The sequence below is a fragment of the Notamacropus eugenii genome, chromosome 4, assembly GCF_028372415.1.
Source record: "Notamacropus eugenii isolate mMacEug1 chromosome 4, mMacEug1.pri_v2, whole genome shotgun sequence".
In the NCBI taxonomy this organism is placed as follows: domain Eukaryota; kingdom Metazoa; phylum Chordata; class Mammalia; order Diprotodontia; family Macropodidae; genus Notamacropus; species Notamacropus eugenii.
This window is the reverse complement of record NC_092875.1, coordinates 90,854,860-90,880,307: the sequence shown is the minus strand read 5'-3', so window position 1 is coordinate 90,880,307 and position 25,448 is coordinate 90,854,860. Positions and strand designations below refer to the sequence as shown.

At 39.9% G+C, this 25,448-nt stretch overlaps 2 protein-coding genes across 2 annotated transcripts; both read right to left on the bottom strand.

Moving 5' to 3' along the window:
• Positions 1-25,448, bottom strand: LOC140500354 (uncharacterized). The gene is made up of 6 exons (XM_072602871.1): positions 25,324-25,448; positions 10,817-11,102; positions 10,079-10,173; positions 7,600-7,726; positions 6,020-6,121; positions 1-2,654 (listed from the first exon to the last, which is right to left on the bottom strand). Exons 2-6 carry the CDS (start codon positions 10,956-10,958, stop codon positions 1,666-1,668), a joined length of 1,455 nt encoding a protein of 484 aa, XP_072458972.1. The 5' UTR covers positions 10,959-11,102; positions 25,324-25,448; the 3' UTR covers positions 1-1,665.
• On the bottom strand, positions 11,363-25,327 carry JRK (Jrk helix-turn-helix protein). The gene has a single exon (XM_072602867.1). The coding sequence runs from the start codon at positions 24,969-24,971 to the stop codon at positions 23,259-23,261; it is 1,713 nt and encodes a 570-aa protein (XP_072458968.1). The 5' UTR covers positions 24,972-25,327; the 3' UTR covers positions 11,363-23,258.

Genomic DNA, 25,448 nt, shown 5'->3' with positions numbered 1-25,448 from the left:
TCATATCACGCATATCAAGACATTTTATTGTTAATCATAAATCAAACAGTGACTGTTATAGCAGATTTCCTTTTCTCTCTCACCACCTTCTCCAACTGGCCTTATTTATCATTATGGTTTTAAGCTATTGCAATTAAACCCAAAAGTCTTCATTTCTGGAGTTCAGAGATAAGTGTTTAACACCAAAAAATAGGAATGTTCTATCCATCTGCAGAATCTTAAGCCTTCAGAAACATCACTGAATGTGTATGCTCCTCCCAGGAATGCTCACTCTTTCTCTCTCAGATATAACCTGACTGCAATTAAATGATGGCACAAAGCTTCAGAATACTTAGCCCTATTCCATTTGTGGATAGCTCCAAAATCTGTATCTCCAGTCCTAACCTTCCCAGGCTGGCGTATGTCTCAGAGCTGCCTGGCAGTTACCTGCACTTGGACTTCTTATCAAGAGTTCATCATCTTATTCCTCAAACAGACATTAAGTATTAAGTGCTTGTTCTAGGCATCAGGCTCCTTTCAGATCACAAGGAACTGCCAGGACTCAAAGTCTCATGATTAGGAACTGTAAAGTCAAGTTATTCTGCCCTATTTGCTCAATGGAGAAAGATTTGGTGGAGATGAATCCTAATTTCCAATGTTTTCCCTTGGCTGTTGTTCTATGAGGTTAAGATAAAAACATTATTAAAGAATTTTTTCTTTCAGACAATCAATCAATAATCATTAATCAATAGTTCATTTGCATGTGATACAGAATTTGGGGCTCCATGGGGCTTGGTTACCCAGCTTGTGAGCTTACAGTTGTTAATGGTGTTGGTTCAACGTGAATTCTTAAGAGTTACAAGGCTCACAGATTAATTCCATTCACATGCTTGTGTGGCATGACTTTTCAAATGTTGGTCAAGATCTGTACTTTTACTAAGGGATAGTTCTTATTAACAAATATGAAGAAGACATGTTTTATTTTTCTAATATATTTGAGGCATGTGATGGTTTAACTTTGTTTAAACTATTTGATTTTGTTAAAAAAAAAAAGTCTGGCTTCTTAAAGAAGTCAGATCATAAAGTGCTGATTCAATGTGTCATTCCAAAAAGAATGTCTAGTTTAGAAAACTGGCAAATTAGGGGAAGAGGATGCACCACAGGTTTCTAAAAAGAAACTAATAAATATAAAAACAAAGAACAGGAAGAACAGAGAGCTAAACTCTATACAAGATCTCATTGCTCTGGAAGACATGTGAAATGCATCAGGCCAAAAAAAGTTGGGAAGTAGTTAAAAGATTTGTTCCTAGTAAATATTTTAAAAGAGTGAATACAGTTATTAACATTATAACCCTCTAACTACTTAGAAGCTGAGAATAAGTGAGGATAGACCAGGGAAAAACTGGAAAAATGATCTGGAAAGCCTAGTAGCCACCCAAATGAGGCACTCCTTATAGAAGAACTAAAGTATGTTTTAGGCATACTTAACACCCAAATCCTTTCACTGTGATGGAAACATCTAATTTACAACACTGAATTTTAATGACAGCAATTGACCTGTGTTGAAAAGCTTTCCTATGTGCTTCACATCCCTTGGATTTCCCTGTGGTGTGAACTCTCCACGGTTAAATATGAGATAAGTGATGATAATGTACAAGAAATAAGCTGAAGGCTTTCAAATTTCCATTACATCCAAAGAGTTCCTCGCCAGTATGAATTCTGATGATAAATAAGAGCTGACCTGTGACGAAAAGCTTTCCCACAGTCATTACACTTATGAGGTTTCTCTCCAGTATGAATTAGCTGGTGTTGAATAAGGGCTGAGTTCCGACTGAAGGCTTTTCCACACTCATTACATTCATAGGGCTTCTCTCCAGTGTGAATTCTTCTATGTTCAATAAGGGTAGTGCTCTGGGTAAAGGCTTTCCCACATACACTACACCCATAGGGTTTCTCCCCAGTATGAATTCCCTGATGGTAAACAAGAGTTGGCCTGTGACGGAACGTTTTCCCACAAACATTACATTCATAGGGCTTCTCACCAGTATGTATTCGCTGGTGTTGAATGAGAGCTGAGCTTCTAACAAAGGCTTTCCCACATTCACTACACTCATAGGGCCGCTCTCCAGTGTGGATTCTCTGGTGTCGAATAAGCTCCGAGCTCCATCCAAAGGCTTTCCCACATTCCTTACATTCATAAGGTTTCTCTCCAGTGTGAATTCTCTGATGCTGAATAAGGGCTGAACTCCAACTAAAGGCTTTCCCACATTCATTACATTCATAGGGCTTTTCACCACTATGCATTTTCTCATGTTTAATAAGATCAGAGCTGCGTTTGAAGCCTTGGCCACATGTATCACATTTGTAAGGTCTCTCTCCTGTAGGAGACCTGTGATATGTCACTACATGGTCACTGTCTTCTCTTGGAGTTTCCTGGCAGGCAACTGTTATTTGTTTTGAATTTCTCTGCTGGGGCAGGAAAGGGCCTTCTCTCCCTCCTACCAGATTTTCCATTTGCCTCTCTAAATGGTCCTCAAGTTCACAGGATTCTCCAAGCAGTAGATCCTGAGGAACCCCACCTAAAAGTATTTCTATTATTTCCCCTTTTGAGTCAACTTCTTCAGAAATTTCCTGTTTTAATATCAACTCCTTGTTCTCAGTCCTGGCTTCACAATCTGAAAATACAAAAACAATACACAAATGTCAGCTATGCCCTGTTCTGGGGCAGAGGAAACTGCTGAAGCAGGGCAAGGATTATCACATGGGAAATATCATGTTAACAATAATTTGCACATCAATCATTCTCAAAAGAAGACCTTACAATCTGAGGAGAGGACGGGAAAAGAAGGGAAATAATGGCAATTTAGGGATCCAAGTGGTAGAAGGGAAGTGAGGAGAAAGGGAACAGTCAGCACAAAGGATGCAAAGGTTCTTCTCCCTTTCTCCCACTGTCGCATTTCTAGCTGCCTTTTTTGTTTTGATTTCCTCTGCCTACAAACATACTCAAGTGTCCACGGTTCTAACAAGGCTTCCTTTATCTTCTCTATCCCATAAGACTATCAACCCATCCCTCTCCTGTGTTCCACTGCTAAACTTCTTGAAATTGTCTCTACATTGTCTCAATTTCCTTATCATCTGTCTCCCCAAAATCTTGCAACATGATGTCCGCTCCAGGCATCTGCTGAAACTGCTCTTGGTTGGTTGTTGTCCTTCGTTCTCGAAGAGGATAGAGTCAAGGTTCAATGTGTCTGACTATGGCTGATCAGACCAATATGAGCTCGGAATGCTCTTAATGGCTGCTAGTGACTTCTAAACTGGCAAATTTGCAATTTGCAATTCTCAGACTCCTTGACTTCTTTGAAGTTTTTGATGCTGTTAACCATCATCTCCTATCTTCCATTTGCCTCAGACACAACAGGACCTCCTGGTTCTACCTTTCCTCTCTAACAGATTACTTCTCAGCTTATGTGGTTCTTCATCTTCTTCCTTACTCCTTGATGTATATGTTCCTTAAGGTCCTATCTTCGGTCCTCTCTTCTATGGTCTCTTCCTTGGCCTTCCTACTCACTCCAACAAAACAAACACCACCTTTAGGCAGATGACAGCTGTATCAATATTCATCTGTCCTTGCTCCAGAGCTCCAGCCATACAAGTCCATCTCCACCTGGCAACTCAAAGTCAGTATTGCCAAACTATGCTTATTATATAGACTTTCCCAAGCCTGAAACCTATTATAACATCATTATATATCATTATATATAACCACCATCCTCCTCCCGCATTCAAAAACTTTCTGTTATTGTAAAATGCTTTTGTCTCCCTCATCTGTTAGATCTAATGAGTTGCCCCAAGTTAGAGATTTCATACAATCTCTTGCAACCATACCCTCCCTTCTCTAGTCCCATTACCACAACTCAAATTACTGTCTATCTAACATATTACAATAGCTTGTGAACAGGTTTTCCTGCTTCTACTCTCTTCTCCCTCCCAATCCATACATACATACAATTTACCCATAATCTTTCATGTGCAGAAAAATGGTCACAGCATTTCCCTGCTCAAAATTCTTCACTGGCTCTGTACTGCTTATCAGACCCTTTCCCCTAATATTAAAGGCCATTAAGATTACCCAATCTTTCCAGATTTATTTAATAGTACTCTTTTATATAATCCACATACCTACCAACCCAGGTTATACTTTACTTCTAGAACAGACCTTTAATTCTCCCACCTGGATGTTTTTGCTCATGTTATTCTCTATACCCAGAACAGTCTCACTTACCTTCCTTATTTGTTGAATGAATGCTACTCAGCCTTTAAAGTGTAACTGATATACCACCTCCTAAATGAAGCCTTTCATAATTTCCTCAGTAATGGAACAGTTGATTTTCCAACTCTCTAATACATATATCATGTGAGCTCCTTAAAGGAAGGGATTCCAGGAATGTACTATTCTGCCTAGATTACTTTTTTGTCTATATTTTAAGCCAAGAATGCTATCTGAAAAGACTATATTTTATTAAATATTTTTAAAATAGCCCTGCATTGAAGTGAAAGTGTTATACAATGCAAACAGTTCTGGAGTTGGGGTTCAGAGGACCTGAATTTAAATTCCAATTCTAACCTGGCTGACATCTCTGAGACTCAGATTCATAATCTATAACATGGGATCTCATAAGTACGCACTCAAAACCATATAGGAAGGTTGTGAGGGGCAGATGCCACACGGCGGTTATAAGAGGTGATACAAGGATACTCTCAAGGTCTCTCTCAAGAACTTTGGAATTGATTGTATAACAGGATCACTCAGCATGAGGTGCCCACATCAGAGAAAGTCTTATGCTCTATGAGCAAAGCAGAATTGAAACATCTTAAAGGAAATTCAGGATGAGCAAATTTAGAGTATCTACCCCAAATGTTCACATGGACTATCTGTGCCCAATCTGTGGTAGAGCATTCCGAGTTCATATTGGTCTTATCAACCAAAGTCAGATACACTGAAACTTCATTTTATCATGGTGATGTCATTTTGGTCCTCTTTGAGAATGAAGGACAACAACCAACCAACTTTGTAAACCTTAAGGTGCTACAGATAGGTGACTGACTATTCTTCCCCCAGCTCATGACCTGTTTGTCAGATGGAGGCTTCAAACAGGACCTGAGAGGAGGGGCAGGATGATAAAAGTTGATTTGATCTTGGGCAGCAGTAAGAAAGGTGTGGCAACAAAGACTAGGGAGGCAGCAGTGTGATTATCTTCTGTCCCCTCCCAGCACCATAGTAGGATCAGGCTGTTTGATCATTCTACTTTGGGAAGGACTTGGATGAGCTACTTAGCCTCCAGAAAGACTGGGATGATGAGGGGTTTTGAGTTCATGCATATAAGGATTGTCTGAAGGCACTGGAAATGTTTAGTCTGGAGAAGAGAGGCCTTAATGGGGAGACATGAAAAAGGAATCCCAACTGTTCTGTTCACCAAGGGCAGAACAAGGAACAATGAGTAGGGGTTGCAGAGAGGTAGTTTTAGTTTTAAAAGAAAAACTTCCAAACAATCACAGCTTTCTAAACATGGGAGGATGATTCGGGACGCAGCGGGTCGAACTTCAGTGGAGGTCTTCAGCAAATCACAAGTTGAATGACATTCTTTCTATTATGAGCTCCCCCTTCTTCATTTCTGACCTTCACCAGAAGCCCCAAGGACTGAATCCTTCCTCAGACAACAATTAGTTATGAAACCCTGGCCAAGTCACTTCACTTCCCTTGGCTTTAGTTTTGTCATCTGTAAAATGGGAGTAATCACTACTATAGTACCAACTTCATCTAGTGGCTGAGGATCAAATGAAATAACGCACAGAAAGCATTCTGCCAACCTTAAGCACCAGATAAGTGCCAGTTACTATTATTAATCAGACCCATGTCTGTCAATGAGGTTGCCTTGGATAGCTGTCCAAACCTAAAAGGTGTGAGCCCACGACCCAAGGAGCTTGGTTGTTCCTTCACCTTGACTCCAGTCCAACTGATTAGGCCAGAAACTTCACTCACCTCCCTGGAAGTTTCTTTCTTCAGTTCCTTGTGTATCCAGGCCCCAGGGTTCTTCCCCTTGCTCCAGCATGCAGATCAGATCAGGTTTGGAGATGGGGAGCCCTGGTCATAGGAAGGAAATGGGAGGGGTGTTGTATATGGAGAACTCAGGCCTCCCCTTGTTGTAATCCCCAGCCATCCCCCGCTGTCTGTAAGGAAAAATGGACAAAGCAAGGAAGTCTTGAAAAAGATAACAGTCAGGTCAAGGTAATTTTTACAAGTGAACCCTGAGAGTTTTGACAAATTCTTTCTTTTAACATATTTTTTTCCAGGACTGGGAGAAGCATTAGATTAGATAACAGAGAGGTAGCATAGTAGACAGAATGTTGGATTTAGGATGTAAGTACTTGTGTTCAAATACCAAATCTGCCACTTAGTACAGGGGTTCCAGCAACCCTCAAGCTTCTACAAACTGCAGGGTCAGATGGTTTCTAAGGACCCTCACCACTCTAAATCTCCCATGATCCTATGATTCTAGAAAGCCAAGAACTCTGAACACTCAGCAACAAGTCCTGGATTTGCCACATCTATGTGCTCTTGGCCACATCTAGAATCTCCCTCTAGGATTCTTGGAGTTGGTAGGCCTGGGTTTGAATCCTAGATGGAATGTTTTCTAGTTACAGGACCTGAGACGTTACTTTACCTCAAGCTTCAAATTCCTTACATGTAAATGAGGATAATATTGCACTCCACTTATCTCACAAGGCTGCTGTAAGGAAAAAAAAATTTCTACACCTTAAAGCACTGTAGAAATGGGAGGTTATTATTAATTTAAAATGTCTAATCCTGTTTTTTCCCCTTTTATTACCAAGTACTTAGTGATAACAAGGGTGAACGAATCCTCAGGCCTCTGGGATATGCTCTTTAAAAAGAGCAAGGAATGCTCTCTGTTCAGTTGACACAATAGAAAGAGTTTTGGACATGAAGGCAGGAAAGCAGGATTCCATATCTATAGGGCTTTCCCTCATAGCAGCCTCACAATAAGCGGTGCAATTGATAGTGCACAAGTTATTATTCCTGCTTTACAGATGAAGAAATTAAGGTTCATGGTGATTACATGACTTGCTCCAGGTCACAAAACTAGTGAACAGGAGGTCAGAATTCAAAGCCAAGTCTTCAATCCCAAGTCCAATATTCTACCAGCCATGCTAACCTCAAAGGCAAGGGCTCTTCACCTTCTATGTGTCATGGACCCCTTGGGCACTGTGGGGAAGTCTATGGACCTCTTCTCATTATTTTTAAATGCATAAAATAAAATCCATAGGATTGCAGAGGAGACTGATTCTTTTGAATTGCAGTTATCAAAATATTTTAAATTGCAAAGCCACAGACCCCAGGAAATATTAAGTAACTATTCACTACCCTCAATAGAGACCTGTCCCTTGGAAACACATACATACCTAGGATAAAAGAAGGTTAGGAATTTCCATCCTTGACAAAACTTGAGAGAGGCTTCTGGATTTTCTATATCCGTTATTAGTGGGGAGGGCCACCATGAGCAGAACCTGAGTCACTGGGTAGGGAGTTGGGAGAATCCTTACCCAAAAAGACCATGTTTCCAAAATTCTCCAGCATCACATCCCTGTATAGGCTCCTCTGGACAGGGTTCAGATACCCCCACTCCTCATGACTGAATGATACTGCCACATCCTCGAAGTTCAGCAACCCCTGAAACAACACGTTCCTACTAGGACAATGCCATATGAGGAAAGGGTAGGAAAGAAAGGAAAGGGTTCATAGGAGTTCATAGGATCATGACTTTGAGCTAGAAAGGATCTCAGAATTCATCTAATCCAACATCCTTGTTTTACAAAACAGGAAATTCTGGCCTAGGGGAGGTGAAATAATCTGTGTATGATCATATACTCTAGTATGTGATAATTTGACTCCAAATCCAGTGCTCTTTCTCCCTAACACCATGGTGGTAGCATCAGAAAGAAAGAACAGAGAAGGAATCCCATGGTGCAAAAGGTTCTCTGTGTATTTGTCTATGTGGTGGGCAGATGACATGAGATGGAAGCCCATCCTGAGCTCTTCCCAGTTTACTCATAGCCAAGAGGAAAAAAACACCCCAAGCAAGCAGTTAGCAGTCCAGGAGAAAGTTCCCAGTACTTCCTGTTCCTCAAATCCTCCCAATCCCTAGTAAACACTGGGAACAGGCTCCCAAATTTGGAAATGTCATCTGTGGTGTTATCTGAGACAACCCCTTTCTCCTCCTCCACTTGACCACCTACTGAGGATAGAAGTATATTCTTCATGAATGAACAACTGAATTAATGTTTGAAAATTATAATGGATTAATATGTAAAATCGAGCTGGACACAATTCTCTGGGGAGAACAGCCAAAATTCATGGTTAATAATACAATAGAAAAATCATGGAAAAATCATGACTACTCATTTCTTGTTGAGTTAAAGATACAACATGCTACGGTGGAAAGATCACTAGGCTTAGTGTCAGGAAACAAGTTGGAGTCTTACTTCTCCTACTTACTAGCCATGTAATTTTGGGCAAGTCATTTAATCTGGGCCTAAGTCCTAGAATGGCAATAAGGATACTTCACAGGTCATTATAGCTATACTAAATGCCCACTCCTGGGTTCTCAGAGGATATTCCAGTAGAGTTTAAATTATCACAACTTATATGAAGCTGGTAAGGGGTTCAAGAATAGGCCTGACAACAAACTATATGTCTGCCATATAATGACCAATTTGACTAAATATGGAAAAACTCTTCATGAGAAAGTTAGCCACCAGAATCTCAATCATTTCGGTAGCAACCCAGGGAAATCAACTACCAAGGAGCAATGATCTGGGTCGGGGGAAGTCATTCACTGGACAAAACCAATAATCTTAAAAAAAAAAAAAAGTTTTAGAATCATGGGGGAATACGTGTATTCATGTGTGTATATATACATATAATAAATATTCCCCATGAATCTCCTATACCTTTTATGTATAAATTCATACATAAGATATATGTGTATGTTTATATAAAATGTATATATATTTACATATAAAAAATTCAATTACTTATAATTATTGTGTTTTGATATATTTTGTGTATATGTATATACACATACATATGTATGTATGTTTTGTGACTAGAAAGTACTATATAAAGACAGATTTAGGTTTGACCTGGTACACCCTTGAGCTAGATGATCTGTTTATCCCTAATATACTGTGTCTGTGCTTAATCAACTCCCTAATGATAGGCTATTAAGACAACTCAGATATCAGATTCTGAAATGAGGCAATAGAGTTTTTATCCACCACCCATTCCCAGTCTATAATTATACAAAGGGAACCTGGGGGAAGATATCTGAATGTAGAGTCATGGGGCATGGAGAGAAGTCACCAAGACACCAAGAAGTTATCCACATGAAGGTCCTCCTAAATTCATAAACTTTAGTATTAGAAAGGGCCTTTTGTAGTGTAAGGCCTTATGAGATCTTCTAATCTTATTTCACAAAGGAGGCAACTGAAAGGAGGGATGTGTTCTCATGTCAGAGGATACACAGGGAGCAGAGATGTAGATCTACCAAGACAATCCCAGCCTCATCAGTAGGAGTATGAGTAGGAGGAGTAGCAGTAGTAGTGCTAATAGTAGTAGTAGTAGTAGTAGTAGTAGTAGTAGTAGCAGCAGCAGCAGTAATAAAAGTACTAAACAGTAGTATCTCCTAGTATTTTTATAAATATGCTTTAAGGTTTGGAAAGCACTTTAGGAAAACCTAATTTATCCTCACAACCACCCCAAGAGGTAGGATTTATTATTATAAACTTTTTTTAGGTGAGAAAACTGAGGCAAAATGAGGTTGTAACTTGCCTAGGGTTACACAGCTAGTAGGTAAGGCTAGATTTGAACTCAAGTCTTTCTGACTCCAATCTCAACAGTTATTAGGTAAAGTACTTAGAGCTTGAGCTCCAAATGAGGTCTGTTGAGCAGAAAAGCTCCAAGCTGAAGGAGCTGCGGTCACACTCAGGAAAAAGCCATCAGATCTTGGGAAGGACAGCTCACCTGGGGACTGGCTGTGAGGAAGATTGTAGTAGCTGCCATCACCTGGTCTCTTGGACTTCCCTCTAGGAAAAGGGTAGGCCCAAGATGAGCAGAAGCTGAGAGAGGAGAAAGTTACCATGAGTAAAATCAGTCTTAGTGTGAGCTTCCTCCATTAACTCATGCTAACGTTTCCATTCCCTTTAGAGGATTAGAAGATACCAAGAACAGCCCTCCCTCTCCTCCCTCCCCTTCCCCCATACCTTCTCTATCTTAAAAACTTTAGGGGGGAGGGGGGAATTATAAAAAAAATACCAGCCCCATCTCAGTTCTCAAATGGTGTGTATGTGTGTGTGTGTGTGTGTGTGTGTATGTGTGTGTAAACATCAATAAATGCTAAACTGCTCAACCCTGCAAATTTCTCAAGACAGAGGAGACATGAGTTTGTGTAAGAAATATCTAGGGGTACAAGGAAAGGTTTGGCTAAGGTGACATGAGTCCTCATGGGCAAGTCTGAGATTTAAGACCTTGGTTGGCTAGTTAATTGCTCCCACAGGAATACAAGCCATACTTAAATTGACAGGTCTGTAGTGTTAAATCTTTGTACATAACCCACCATCTCTCAACATGAGACAATAAATTTTGCTAATGAAGCATTGATTATTGTCTCTGTTATCTATTTACCCTACTTAGCCAGTATCCTTTCCTTAACTTCTCTCCTTTGGAAGCTTCAATAGTAATATCCAGCCTATGAGCTGATACCTGACATAGCAACAGGTGTGCTTGGGAAGGGCTGGCAAATGATCTCTCTTTGTCCTATGTGTGAGAGGTCATTTTTGCTCACTGGCTGCCACCCCATGTTTCTGTTCCTTTCTTCTTTCCTTAGAGGCCTAGGTCTTTTCATAGGCTGGTATCATTAGTCCAGTTTCTAAAAGCCCCCACTGGGAACTGTCCACCAGTCAAAGCAGGACAAAAGTAAGCTCCGAAGTTCCAGGAGAACCAAGTGATCTGGTTGGTAAGATGGTAAGGATGAGCAAAATTTCACGTCCTGAAAAAATGAAGGCAACTGATTTCTGAAATCTGGGGGCTTTCAAATATCCTATACAATATCCCCTTCCTTTCCAATGTCTGCTTTTCACCCCTGCTTCCAAGGCCTAACCTAGTCACATGGACACAGATGCTGGAAGTGCTGAGCAAACACTAAGGGCATTCACTAGGGAAGCAATGATGGAAAATCAACTACACTGAATCAAAAAAATCAAAGAACACAATCAAATTAAAATGACAAATCTCTTCCATTCAAAAACATTGATTCAAAAAGCATTTATTGAGGATCTGCTGCACTTGGCCCTGGAGCATCTGTGTTTACATGAAATAAATCCCTGCCCTCACGGAGCTCACAGTCTAATAAGAGAATAAGGTACAGAGACAACTATTCTCTATATCGGTTGGAAAGATGAGATCATCCGTACCCAAGCAGCTGGCTCCAGACAAGCACTAGAATTTCATGTATTCTCCATACTACCTTCTGAGCCTCTGAGAAATAAAACTCACAAAGTCCATCAGAGTCCACTGGCAACTATCCAAGTAAAATTCATCCATCACCAAAGTCCAATCAGTGCTCTCTGGGATGTTGGTCCACACTCATGGCTAGGGATAGGAGTGAGGCCTTTCAATTATAGCAAGACTAACCCAATTTCATGCTCCTGGTGGTTCATGGAAACCCCAGTTCTTTTCAAAAAGCCAGGACCAGCCTTCAAGATGTCCCAAGAACTCACTTTAATCACCACTGTAAGGATGGATACTGATTAGTTTAAAATTTTCAGGAAGCCTTGAAATGGATAACACCCATGCTCAGTGAATGAGGAAAATACATTGTTTTCTGTAATACATAATTTTGAAAAGCTAGGTATAGACTGAATTTTTATAAATCCAAGTACTATTCTGAAACTGTTCAGGGGGCTTGTTATGTAAAGGAACATCATGGTGGAAAAGCTATTTTGCCAAGTGAGGAATAGTTTAGTAATGCAAGCAACTGTCCTGTACTGTATGCGTTTCTGAGTTTAGATTTCTATATAACAAGTTTGCTTAATGTCAGATATACTGTCTTTAGGACAAACTTAGGAAGAATGTAAAGAAGGGACTGTTGGGTAGCCCACCAAACTCCCCTGACCTAGTGAACCTGTAATTGTGGATTCTACTGTGTACCTTATAATACCTGAGATCTGTACCTGAGGAACACCTTATCTGCACTGTATATGTGGAGCCACAGCTAAAATCTATCAGGATTCAGAAAATACTATTTAATACAGTCCCAGGTATGACAATAGGCACTTCCAAGCAAAGAGGGAAGGACCCAAAAGGTGCTGTCAAGGCTGTCATGGACTTTGTGACTTAGTATCTAAGTGTATACTGACTCTAAGAATTCAGGCAGCTAGTGCATATAGCCCAATGCATGAAACTTTATCCAAGGGCACACAGACAAATAGGGAAAACTACCCAGGTAACCAACCAGTCATAATGCTTTGCCAATAAAAAGTCTCATCTAGTTCACTTTGTTTCTCCTGTCTTCAGTGTACAGTTTAGAGAACACCAGCCCAGAGGTCCGGACTCTCCCCAATTTTATAAGTTATCTACAGCTAGCCTTAGAATTGGAGAGGCTAGTACCCTTCTCTGGGTCACTGGAGGTAGCTGCAGCTTTACTATCACATCTTAGCCGCCCTGGCTCCTTGGCTGTGATAGGAGTAACCGTAACTAATATCCACTCTAGAACAATACTGTAAAAGGTAAGTAATTTACTGTTGTACAAAAATGCATACATAAGTACTAGAATCTATTCACACCAACTGCTTCAAAAATCAAAATAATGCTAGCCCAAAAAGCTACAGTGCCTACGCAAAGAAGATACTCAATAGTTACTGCATTGAACTAATAGGTCCATACATTGATGATTCCCTTTGAGAACCCTCTTCTTACACTCAACTCACACTGAGTTGGTTGTTTAGATCTTCTCATTTAATGATCTCATTGTATTCACTCTGCTCTGGAAGTCTTCCATTAACTTTTGACCAAAAATAAGATCTTACCTCCAGTACTGGAGGGAGTAGAGATTTAAGAATAAAAAATACAGTAGAGCTATTTGGTCAGAAAAGCCATCAACGATGCCCTTGGAGAGTAGCTGCCAAAGAATGCAAGAATGCTGAAGGGACACAAGTCTACTGGTAGAGAGCAAATGAAGCCATGGTGTGCCCTGTATATCTGAGAATAGTCATGAAAGAATAAAGGGATTCAGGTTTGATTAAGTTTTAATGAATTCTGCAACCTAATGGGCCAGTGGGGAGGGAGAGGAAGATAACAGGGATGGTAATGGGGACTCTCAAGAAATGATAGGGCTTGGAGGAAGGGACTGGCTTCCCAGAGCAGGATGGAGAACTCACCCTTCAAGTTAGGAATAAAACCTATTACAACTTCACTTAAATAGTACTTTAAAATTTAAAAAGCACTTATTTCATAATAACCCTTTAAGAGAGGTAATTAATTTTTTTTTCCACTTTACAGATGATAAAATTGAGGCAAAGTTAAAAGAGGTTTACCCACAGTCACACAGTAAGTACTGGTGCTGAGATCTGAACTCAAGTCTTCTGAATACAAGACCAGTGTTTTCTGTCAACTCAAACTGCCTCTCAAGGAAAAGTTGCATAAATCAGTTAAACGTATATATCGAGCCCCTACTATGCATAACAGCCTGAGACAGGCACTGTGGGAGATACAATGAGCACAATTCAGGATCTTAAGGAGCTTACAATGTAGTTGAGAAATAAAGGTTAATTCATGATAAAAGATAAGATACAATGTCAGCTATGTGATATGGACAGTGACTGTTACAAGAGTTCAGAGGAGGGACAAATCACTGTGGAGTAAAAGTGGCCAAGGAAGACTTCTCTTAGGCTGTAAGATCTAAACAAGGCTTTGAAGGCTGGAGAGGATTAGGATAAAAGAAGGAGCCAATACAAATAAAGGTAGGGTGGGTGAAATGGGCATGGCATGCAGAAGGAGTTAGTAATGACAGTCTGGATGAGACAATGCCCACTTAGGGGAACAACAGAAAGGTCAGTGGGGGCAATTTTGTAGAAGGTCTTTACTTTTCCATTATCATCTATTTTAATTCAAATAAACATTTAAGTGCTTATCAGGTTCAAGGGACTGTACTTGCCATCAGGGACACACAGATACGTCAAAGATTGACATGACACCAATCCTGCTCAAGGTGCTCATAATCCCATAAGGTAAGGAAAATATTTATAAAAAAGAAAAGAAGTAATGTTAATAAGCATAAAGAAGAGATGCAGGTAAACTGAAATGAGAAATTTCAGGAGTGCAATCCTTCCCTAGGGGCAGATATTAGGGAAGGTCCACCAAGGAGGTGGTACCTGAGTTGGACCTTGAAGGAAACCAGGATTTCAACAGATGGAGGAGAGTAGGTGAGGAAAGCAGAGAAAGGGGATACTGAACATGTCCAGGACACTTGAAATGAAAAAGACAGGCAAAGCCCTTGGTCCTATTAAAGGAAATTTTGAAGAAAACAGGGTAGGGGCCAAGCTGAGGAGGGTCAGAAAAGAAATAGGCAGATGATGTACAACACCTCACTGATTCTTCCAGTTTGAGAACTTGCAGCAGGCTCCCTCTGCTCTGGCCAAATTCCCCTGGTCCTCACCCTTTCACAGGCTGGGGGAGGGAAGTTGTAATCAGAAGACAGGGATTTTATTTCTGGCTTTTCCATTTACTATCTCAGTTCTCAAATGTGAGTCACCTAACTTCTCTGAGCCTCAGTTTCAACTGAAAAATGAAGATAAAACCTGCACATTTTTTGGAAGAGGAAAAAAGTCAGGAGGCTGAAGCTAAAGGGGACTTGTAGTTGCATGGCCATAAGAATGTATCTTGTAGTTTCTGGGCCTTAGTTTCCTCATCAGTAAGTTGAGGTTATAATTGGCTGGTTTTCAGGTCCCTCTTAGTTTTCAGTCTATGATCACAGATCCTATACAAGCTGGAAAGAACAGCTGATACAATAGATCCTAGGTATTCCAACAGCCCATCCCAAACCAGATTAAAATGTAATTGTGAAATATTTAACAAAATAAATGAAAATATAATGGAACAAAATAAATGAAAATATAATGGAAAATAAAATGAAAATAAATAAAAATATGTTAATTTGTGGTTTTTTTAAGTAAAAAGTAAAGCTCTGCACTTATGTTCAAAAAAACCAGCTGCACAAGTACAAGCTGCAGAAGATATGGGACAGTTTATATGACAATGACTTAGAATGGGAAAGGAAGGAGAGAAGGAAGCCTGGTTAATGAGCTACAGGGTCAATGGGCTGTTGTCATTTTCCAGTCATGTTGACACTTCATGACCCCATCTGGGGTTTTCTTGGTAAAAATACTAGTGGTTTGGCATGTCCTTCTCCAGCTCATTTTACAGATGAGGAAACTGAGGCAGTTAAGTGACTTGCCCAGGATCACACATCTACTAAGTATCTGAGACCAGATTTGAACTCAGGAAGATGAGTCTTTCTGACCCCAGACCTGGCACTCTATCCATTGTACCATCTAGCTGCTCCTGAGTCAATAGGAGTCAGTACCAAAAGAACTCATTTGATTTTAGGCTACACTGATTAGGCTCAATAGGGTCCAGAGGTAGAGGAATGACAATCCTTTTGTATTATGCCTTAGTTAGATTACATTTAGAATACAAGGATATCAAAGAGAAGCAGCAGCAAGTTGGTTCTGTATAGCCCCAGAAGACAGAACTAGGGCCTCGGGTGAATGAAAGGCTATTAAGGAAGCAGATTTTGACTCAATCAATATAAGCAACTTTCAATGAGCAGAGCTAATCTACAAAGGAGTAGGTTGCCTCATGAAGTTGTGGGCTCCCTTTCTGTCATGCAGGGCAGTAAGAGGGATTCATGCTCAGGTGGGGGCTGAGGTAACCTTTAAAAGTCCTGCCTCCCTGAGATTCTATTACTGGCTTCAAGAATCAATAACTTCACTGGTGTGAGGACTGCCTCCGTCAAAGCAGGTGGAAATTCTATTTCAGACTTGATAAGGTTTTAAAAATAATTTTTTTATGGCATTACCAGGTATGGTGATTTATCTATCAAATGATTTATTTGTAAAGCACATAGTAAGTGCTTAATAAATGCTTGTTCCATTTCTAGTGATGAGCCTCTGTTCTGAGAGTTTTTATTATCTATGAAAAAAATGTATTTTTCAAAAAAATAATCTGGTCAAGGGGAAGAAGAAACTCTGACAGGTTACATGAAGGCTAGGAATTAAATAGTCCAGATAATACTTAACAAAGACCCAAGTTCCTCCAAAAGTATTAAGGGGTTGATAAAACACATTGGAATAAAAAAGTCAGTGATAAATCCATTAGATCACTTTCTGATCACAGTGAAAAAGTTTATAAATTGGGGATTAAACAGGAAGCCTAACATGAATGCTATAGGACCCAAGAATTTCCTATTCACTTCTCTGTTAAAACTGATTAGCAGTACTGGATCTGTGGATAGATGTTCTGAGACTTAAATGGCTTCCATTCAGCTGTTTTGAAGGAAACAAACCTAACCAGACAAAATTCAGAAAGGACACATGATAAGGTCTGCTTTTGGATTTCAAATCAACTGCAAGTGTGAGGATAAGGGGGCACTTGGCTAGACTGAAGCATGAAGGGAAAAAAAACTTAGGGTTCTGGTGTACTACAAACACAGTAGGAGTCAAAAGACTATAGTATAAAAAAATGGTGTCCATAAAGGACTTGGTTCTACAAAAGTGTGGCCCACAAGAGAAACCATAAGGTTGTATGGCAAAGAGAACCAAACAGTACAGTACCAATACCCGCTGGACCAGAGAAATGGGAGGCTTTAAGTGCAGGTTTCACCTCTAACAGGGTCCTGGAAAGAATTCCCATCAACAAATTAGTGAAACATTTTTCTGGATCAAAAAGTCTGTTAGACTAGAATAAAGAGCTGGGTCACAGCAGTGAACAAACTAACTTATTGGAAGAAAAGACATCCCGTTTTCTGCTAGGATAAATCTGGCTTTATTCATCTCAGAGTTTTCTGATCAAGTAAATAATCTGATACAGTAGAAGCAGTGAATGTCACAAAATGACTCTTGGAATGTTCCACACCAAAAACTATTTTAAAAACTAAGTTACCATAAGAGGAAAGGCAAAGAAGATGCTTTATTGTGGACAGGAAACTGGCTTCTAATAGCTACTATTTGTATCATCCTTTGTACACATTATTGCATTTGATTCATACATCAGTCCTGAGATTAGTGCTCTGTTATTCCCACTTTGTAAATGAGGAAACTAAGGCTCAAATAAAGTGGTTTGCCCAAAGTCACACAGCTAGTGACAGTCAAGATTCAAGTTCAAGTCTTTTAAAAGATTCAAAATCCAGTGTTTTTCCCACTAAACCAAAATCCTTTCACACTTTGAAAGGCAGGAAGAGCTCAATGGCCACTTCTCTGGGAGGAAATAGATGTGAAATCTCCTAGGGATAGGTGGTGGACTACTGAACCACTTTGTAAATGATCCGGAAGGGAAAATATGTAGTCTAATTTGCAAGCTTGGTAAAAGATGCTAAGCTTCTCTGAGGAGTGAAACACCCAAGGGTGTGATGAGTGGGCAGATGAGTTTCCAAGCATGTGAGTTCATTACACAATGTTAAAACTGGAAGGCTCATAACATGCCCAATCCTCTCACTTTACAAATGAAAAAACTCTCATTCAGAAAAATGAAATGGTTTGTCTGAGTCAATAGTAAGGTTAGGATTAGAACCAAAGTCTAACTCCTAATCTAGTGAGTGCTCTTTCCATTCAACTGTACCAAGAATCATGTTAAAGCTGTGAAAATGGGTATCATATCTTCCATTTCTATGGTAAAGGCCCAGAAACCAGATCACATTGCAAGTGTTCATATGATGACTGATAAAATGTAGGTGAAAGATTCAAATAAGTTAACCAAAAGAATGGATCAAGGGAAAGGCTGCTGTGTAAATAGAGATTAAAGGGGTCAATGATAACTCTTTAGTATGGAAAGACAAAATCCTAAAATCTGATCAAAACCCACAAACTTGATAAGGGTATCCATAGGAGGAAGTCATTCATGAAATCTCAGAAAATCTCAAGGAATGAGCTCCCATGGAGACAGCAAATTTAGGGAAGGGATTTCACTACTTTTAATAGTAACATTATTCTCCAGAAGGGGTAAAGGTAAGAAAAATGTTTTATCAATTCATGTTAATTCATAGGAATTCACAGTAACAGAGATATAAACCATTCCTAGTGGAAACTGGGATGTCCTGCTTTGAGGTTGCTATTAAGAATCATTCATTTCCACATGTAATGCCTTGTCTCAAAAGATTTTGTCAATTTCTGGCTTCTTCCAATTTAAATCTATCAGAATCATATGACATTAGATGGAAAAGGAACCTAGAGATCCCTATATTATTGGCGAAGGAATACACTTGAGACAACACTTGAGATCACTCATTAGCAGCTATGTCCTTAGGCAAGTTACTTGCTTCTCTCTGTACTTAAAACTACAGAAACAACTACAAAGGGTGGTTCAGACGGTAGGGTCTCTAAGGTCCTTTCTAGTCCTCACCTTTTATAGATAGGAAACTTTAGAAATAGGAGGAAATGATCTGACTGTTATGGAACATGGCTAAGACCAGATCCCAGGTTTCCCCTACACCACCGAGCCAGCATTACATCCCTAATTTACACTCCTGCTGTCCTAACATCTAATAATCCGATTAGCCCTATGACTTTTATAAATGGCCCATTTCCCACTGCATTTGTTTTCCAGGCAGAGGATGACATGCTACACCAGAAAGCATTATTCGGTGAAGCTGCAGAAAGAACAGTGAATTGAGTAAAGATAAGTTTTTTGTCCATTCACTACCTATATAAAATTCACTATCATATAAAATGGAAGAACTGGAAATCCTTTCTAGCTCTAACCCAACTTCCAGAAACTCTTATAATCAATTTACCAGGTTCCTGGAGTCTTCTTTTGTCCCTGTAGGAAGCTCTTATTCTGACATTCATTTCACACAGGTCTGTGGTCCTCCTCAAGAAATAATTCCTCTCACATCCCCTAATCCAGATTCTCATTCCCAGGAACGTCACTTCTATCAACTAGAGATCAGGAGCAGGGCAACCTGACTAAATAAATTCACACAAAGTTATGAATGTAAGAGGTCCTACTTCAAGGAAGTAAAAGAGGAGCCCGTTGTATTAACACAAATAAATATGATTTGGGGAAGTTTTGGCTGGGTCATTTTTAAAGCACTGTGAGGGCTCTACACGTGACCCCTTACTACTATCACTCAGCCTATCCCAACAATGGAAGAGGTCATTTACCTGGTAATCACCTGTAAAAATTCAGCTCATCCTTTTTATATACTTGGAAGTTCTATATATTTGTATGGGTTAGAGAGTTGAAGAAAGTATAAAAAAGTTAAAAGTGAAGGGAAGAGCACATGTCAGTAACAATTCAAGACCTCCACTGGAATTGCCAGAAGTCAGTATCAAAGACTAAAGAAAGTCAGGAGAAAGGCTATAAGGAACCATTAGAATACTATAGCTGGAAAAATCCCTAGGAGTGTTTTATTCCCCCCCTTTCCCCTATGTCTAACCCATTTTACATATGGAGAAATGACTTGATTAAAGTCAAAAAACAAAATAGGCACAAGCTGAGACTAGAACTCAGGTCTCCAGGCTCCCAGTAAACTTTTTCTCACACATTTCCTCCCTTGGTAGGTGAAAAATAAGATATCTAGGCATATTCCTAAACAACAGAGGAATAATAAAACCAGAGTAATGAGCAACCAGCACCTGAATTAGTCACAGAAAGTGGCGGTAAACAAAAAAGAGGGGGAATTGGATTAAAGATACTGGGCATTTGACACATAAAAAAGGCTGGAGAGGGAACTGAAGGATATTATCACTTTGGGGCCATCAGGATATCTAGATTGAACAACCAGATAGTAAAAATCAAGCATTCTCAGTGGCCATGCAAGCTTTCTGAGACAAAGAGAACCTATTTTGAGATTGCACAAAACTCACAAAAGGAAACCTGGCTTTTCAGGGAGCTAAGGAAAGAAAAGCCAAGGCCAGGAGTTGAACTTCTGAGTAGACTAATTCAGAAATAACAGAATTTCTTAAATCTGGCAAAAGGCAGTATTCTACTATATATTTACAATTTGCTTATCATCCTCACATACCACATAGTTTGTGCACTATAATCAATTTGCTTAATAATAAAACTGCTGGGGACCTCTGATCAAGGTAGGGTATAGAGGAAAGAGTAATGGCGGCAATCTCAAGCTCAGGCTAACTGAGCTTTTGGGTCACAGTACGATAAGTGACCAATGGAAAAAGGAGAGATCACCTGTCATCATATCCCAGTATTTCACTATGAGGGTGCTGGTAACTTAACCAAAATGGAGATATGATGTTCCGTAAGCTTACAAAATGTGACCTTCCCATCATCCTCCTGGGATATAGCATGGGTCTATCAAGATGAGACCTCTGGGAGACACATCCCCTCAATCAAGTATTTATTGATCATCAACTCTATGTTCAGCCTGTAACAGGTGCTGAATGAAATGTGACATAATTCCTGCTCACCAAGAGCTTACAATCTGACTGGAAACAGGACTCACACACAGGAAACAATGTAAGATCAAAACAAGAACTCACAGAATCACAGAGTCTGAGTCAGAGGGGTCACCTACAAATGAATCTCCCTGACAGCAGTGGGCTTTACATTCTGTTCAGTTCAATAAGCATTGCAAAGTACTTTACTAGGACACTGAACACCTTCAGTTGGAGATCAGGAACTCAGTATCTAATTAAGGCAGTACTCATCCTATGTCCTTCCGCTTATCAAGATTTTCATATACAGACAATTACAAAGCTCACTTTTTTCCTTTTTAAAGACCTTGAGGTTTGAACAAAGGGTAACTGCCTCAGGAAAGGGGTTGAATGAGCTGTCCTTCATTCAGAGTTATTAGTAATAAAGAGAGAAAGAAGAGAGCATTGTCTTTAAATCACTACAACATCCTGCATGTCATTCCCTCAAGCAGAGGTGAATCTAACAGTTTTTTGAAGAAGGGTCAACAGTGAAAAGAGTACAGAAAACAGCACAAAAATACACGGATATACAAACATCATCTCAAAGACACAGTGGGACTCAACAGGAAGTGATGTAGGAGTAATAAGGGCACAAAGTCAATTTGACTTTATGTAGCAATAATGAAGTTTTTTAAAAGCTATTCGAGATATTGCATAATCTATACACATGCATATAAAGCAAGAAATACACAATGCATTTATATTTTGTAGGATTATTTCATTTAAAGCAAGAAACATGTAAAAATAGTCATAAACAGGCTGTGGACAAAATTCTATCCATCAGGTCTTAAATGCCTCTTGGTAGAAGGGATAGCAAATCCTAGAATGAAAAGTATGTGCTGATTCTATTTCCACAACATTAATCCAAAATTAAATGGGAGTTAGAGACTCAGGAATGAAAAAAAAAAGATGGAAAAATACAAGCATTCTGTGTGTTTCTTAGAAACACTGGTAGATAGGTGGTCTTAAGTAGGGATACATATGGTTCGTATGCATTTAACTGTTTATAAGTCAAAGATTAACATGGTATAAATGGGAAAAAATATCAAATTTTTCAACAAAGTTGGCCCAACAATAAAAGTGAAAAAAGCAACCAGACTTTTCAACACTGAGATAATAATGTCCAAGGCTACATAAGAAAGTTCAAATAATCACTGTATATTTCTTGGTGTGGAAGTTCAGCAGCTTACATACAACAGAAACTGAATAAACTTCTTAAGTCTTAGTCTGGATTTAAAGACATTATCAAAATCCAGAAATGGGACCAACTGAAATTCCTGGGAATGTGATACATAAGACTCTGGAGTACATAACCTACACCCCCAAAATTAACACATTAATTACAGAAAGTCAAAGACAGAAGGGCACTTCAAGACTGCCTCATCCAAACCCTTCCTTTTAGAGGTAAGGGAATACCCCAGAGAAGGGAAGTAACTTGACCCAAGTCACCCAACAGAAGGCAAAATGCCCATCAGAGTCCCCACACTGGATTGGAGAAAGGAGCAGATTGATTTAGGATGGCATTTTTTATATCCTTGGGAAGGAATTATTTTAATATTCAGAGTGGCTCTACCTTCCTACCAGTGCCTTGTTTCAAATATAAATTACCAAAACTATATTTCCATAGAATCATGGAATGTTAGAAAAAGAGCTTTAGAGGTCATCCACTCTTAATTCCCATTTTTACTAAGAGGAAGAACAGGTATTTGGCATAAGGGAAGAGGCTGACTTTCCCAAGGTCACAGAGCAATTTCTTTCTACTGGAATGTAATTATACTATGGGAATATTATTAATTCTGAGTTCTTAGAAAATATTACCTCAAAAACTGAAATAGACTATTTTTATTTCCAGGGGGAATGTGATGGCCCCAAGCCCTCCAGAGAATCATTCACAGAATCTCACTTAAGTTCAGTCTGAAGGATTTATTCTACCTAATAAACCTGTCAAAAGTCAGATGGTCCAAGCCCGTCTCCACTTAAAAACTCAGAAAAGCCACAAGCCCTTAAGTCTCATTTAATCTCCACAAGGAAAGGTCTGTAGACACTCATTTGTGGACACCTGAACACCTTACACTTTTCCCTCCTCTACACTAAGCTCTCTCTCTCTGGATCCTGTCACTACTGCGCAAAGATTCTGTATGGGGAATGCTTTCTGAAAGATGAAATACAGACTTGCACTACACTCAGTTCTGTGCTACAAAGGAAAAGCCTGTCAGTTCTGTTGTCTTCCTTTAGGGGCTCCTCACACCACATAAAGGGTGATAAGAGTAAAACCTCGATTAACCGGAATGCACAGCAAGTTTGGGCTGTTATAATTAAATGATTCCAGATTCAATGATCAACTTTTGGTTTTAACCAACCCCTATGGAAAATCTGTCTAAAGTCTTAGTCCACTTTTTTTTTTGCCTAAGTAAAAATACAGTCTGCTGGATATAACTGAATCCTTCTCTGATGATTTAAGATCTTACAGGGCCTCAGGGACACCAAAATGACTCTCAGTTATCACTATACAGTGCTGTAGATGTAGATGGTATAGGAGATTGAGCTGAATCAGTGCAAACTCCAGGATATCCCCTGGGATTTTCTATCTTGACTATATCCCTGATCTCAGTTTGTTTGTTTGCCATCTGTCTTTGTCGCATAAAAATAGCATGCAGCATATGCAACTGCATAATCTCCTGGTTTGTAAAACATGGCTGCTTTTCTGCAAAACTAATAATCGAATCAAAGGATGAAGCAGCTTTTTCCCAAGATGTTTTTTCCCCTTCCCTAAAATCTTCACCATCACTGTCTTTTTCAGAATCAGTCCCATTGTCAGGATTCCAAACAGTTTCTACTATTTCTGTGTCACTAACACCCTGTGACACTTCACCTTCTTGGTCAGCATCAGCCCACTCATCTCCTTCACTTTTATTCAGTTTGTTGACTGGGGGTGAAGGAGGATCCTTCACCATTTCAAGAATCTGTACCAGTGTGTTATTTGGAGGCCTTACTCTAAATCGATCAAATTCTTCTTCATCAGAAGATACTTCTGCAAACATAACACTAGGCCACAATTTTCTCCATGCCCGCCTTAGTATTTCACTAGTAACAGAATTCCAGGCACAAGCAACATTAAAAATGGCATCACTTATGTTGTAACGAGTTTGAAGATCTTGTACAGTGACTGGAGGATTGATGAAATTTCTCATGAAATCTCTTCTAATGCCCTGGTCCATAGGCTGAATCAACGAGGTAACACTGGCAGGCAGGAAGATGGTAAAAATGTTATCAGAGACTAACTCTGCTTCCTGAGGGTGGGCTCGAGAATTGTCTAGCAGAAGAATAGCTTTGCTGTCATCAGGTAAGCCTATATTTCTAAAATGATCTTTGACTGAAGGTACAAAAATATGATGAAACCAATCAGAAAAAATTTCTTTGTCCATCCATGCATTACCTTGTGCCTTGTAAGCAACAGGTAAATGCTGAATTCCTTTGAAAGTCCTGGGACCATTACACTTTCCAATCACCAAAGGTTTGATTTTGTGGGAGCCTGCAGCATTAGCACACATGAGGACAGTCAATCTGTCCTTGGTCTGCTTCAAACCTGAGGCACTGGCCCCTTCAGGAGTCGAATTTGGCAGGCAACGCCAAAACAGACCAGTTTCATCAGCATTGTAAAACTGCTCAGGGGACAAACCATGTTCTGCAATTAAACTTCGGAAAAACCCACAAAACTGCTCTGCAGCCTGGTGGTCTGCTGACTGTCTTTCATTGGAAACATCTAGCTTTTTGATGCCGTGCCGTGCCTTAAACCTCCAAAGCCATCCTCCAGAAAAAACACAGGGCTCAGTCAACTGCATTTGCTCATAAAAATCTTTAGCCTTCTCAATGAGCATTGGGCCCGAGACAGGGACTCCCTCTGACCGTTTCACCAAGAACCACTCATACAAAACCCGATCTAGATGCTCTAGTTTAGGGGTGTGCAGTGTGCGGCGGTGTTCAAGGGCTTTGTTAGAATCCGAATTAGCAAAAAACCGCAGCAGCTGTCCCTTGTGAGCCTTGATGTCATACAAAGTAGACATGCCAACATTGTACTCTTGCATCAAAGCTTTCCTGTTCTCTCCCTTTTCAAGACGGGTACAGATATCAATTTTCTCCTTTAGGGTCAGCACAACTCTCTTACGCTTCTCTCCTTTGTTCTTCACTATGGGCTGTTTGGAAGCCATGGGACTAGATGGCTTATACACACCGTGACTTAAAGAGGAATAGAGGTGGATGCTACACTTGTACACAGTGTTGATTTGTCTTTTCTCCTCTCACCTCACTGCCCCCCTTCTGTCTTTCAATTTACTTGAGGTTTCCTCTACTTCCTTTTAATTTTCCTCTCACAGCTCCCACCCACACCCCCTTTCTCCCAAGGTTCCTGGCTACCTCTCCACTTCACCAATATTTGGTCTTCCCTTCTTCTCCTGTCCTAATTCCCATTTCCCACCATGTTTTGCTTCCTTCTCCTCCCACTGCCCAAGACCCCCACCCGTTTGCCTCAGCTTCCCCCGTCTTCTGCACTCAAGTGCTCACAGAAATCCACTTTTTTAACAACTTGTTCGGTTCCCAGACCACATGCAGAGCTTCTCTGACTTGAGGAGGCAGATCTTCTCAGTCGATGAAGCAACCAATGACAAAACTTTGCTTTGAACTTCAAG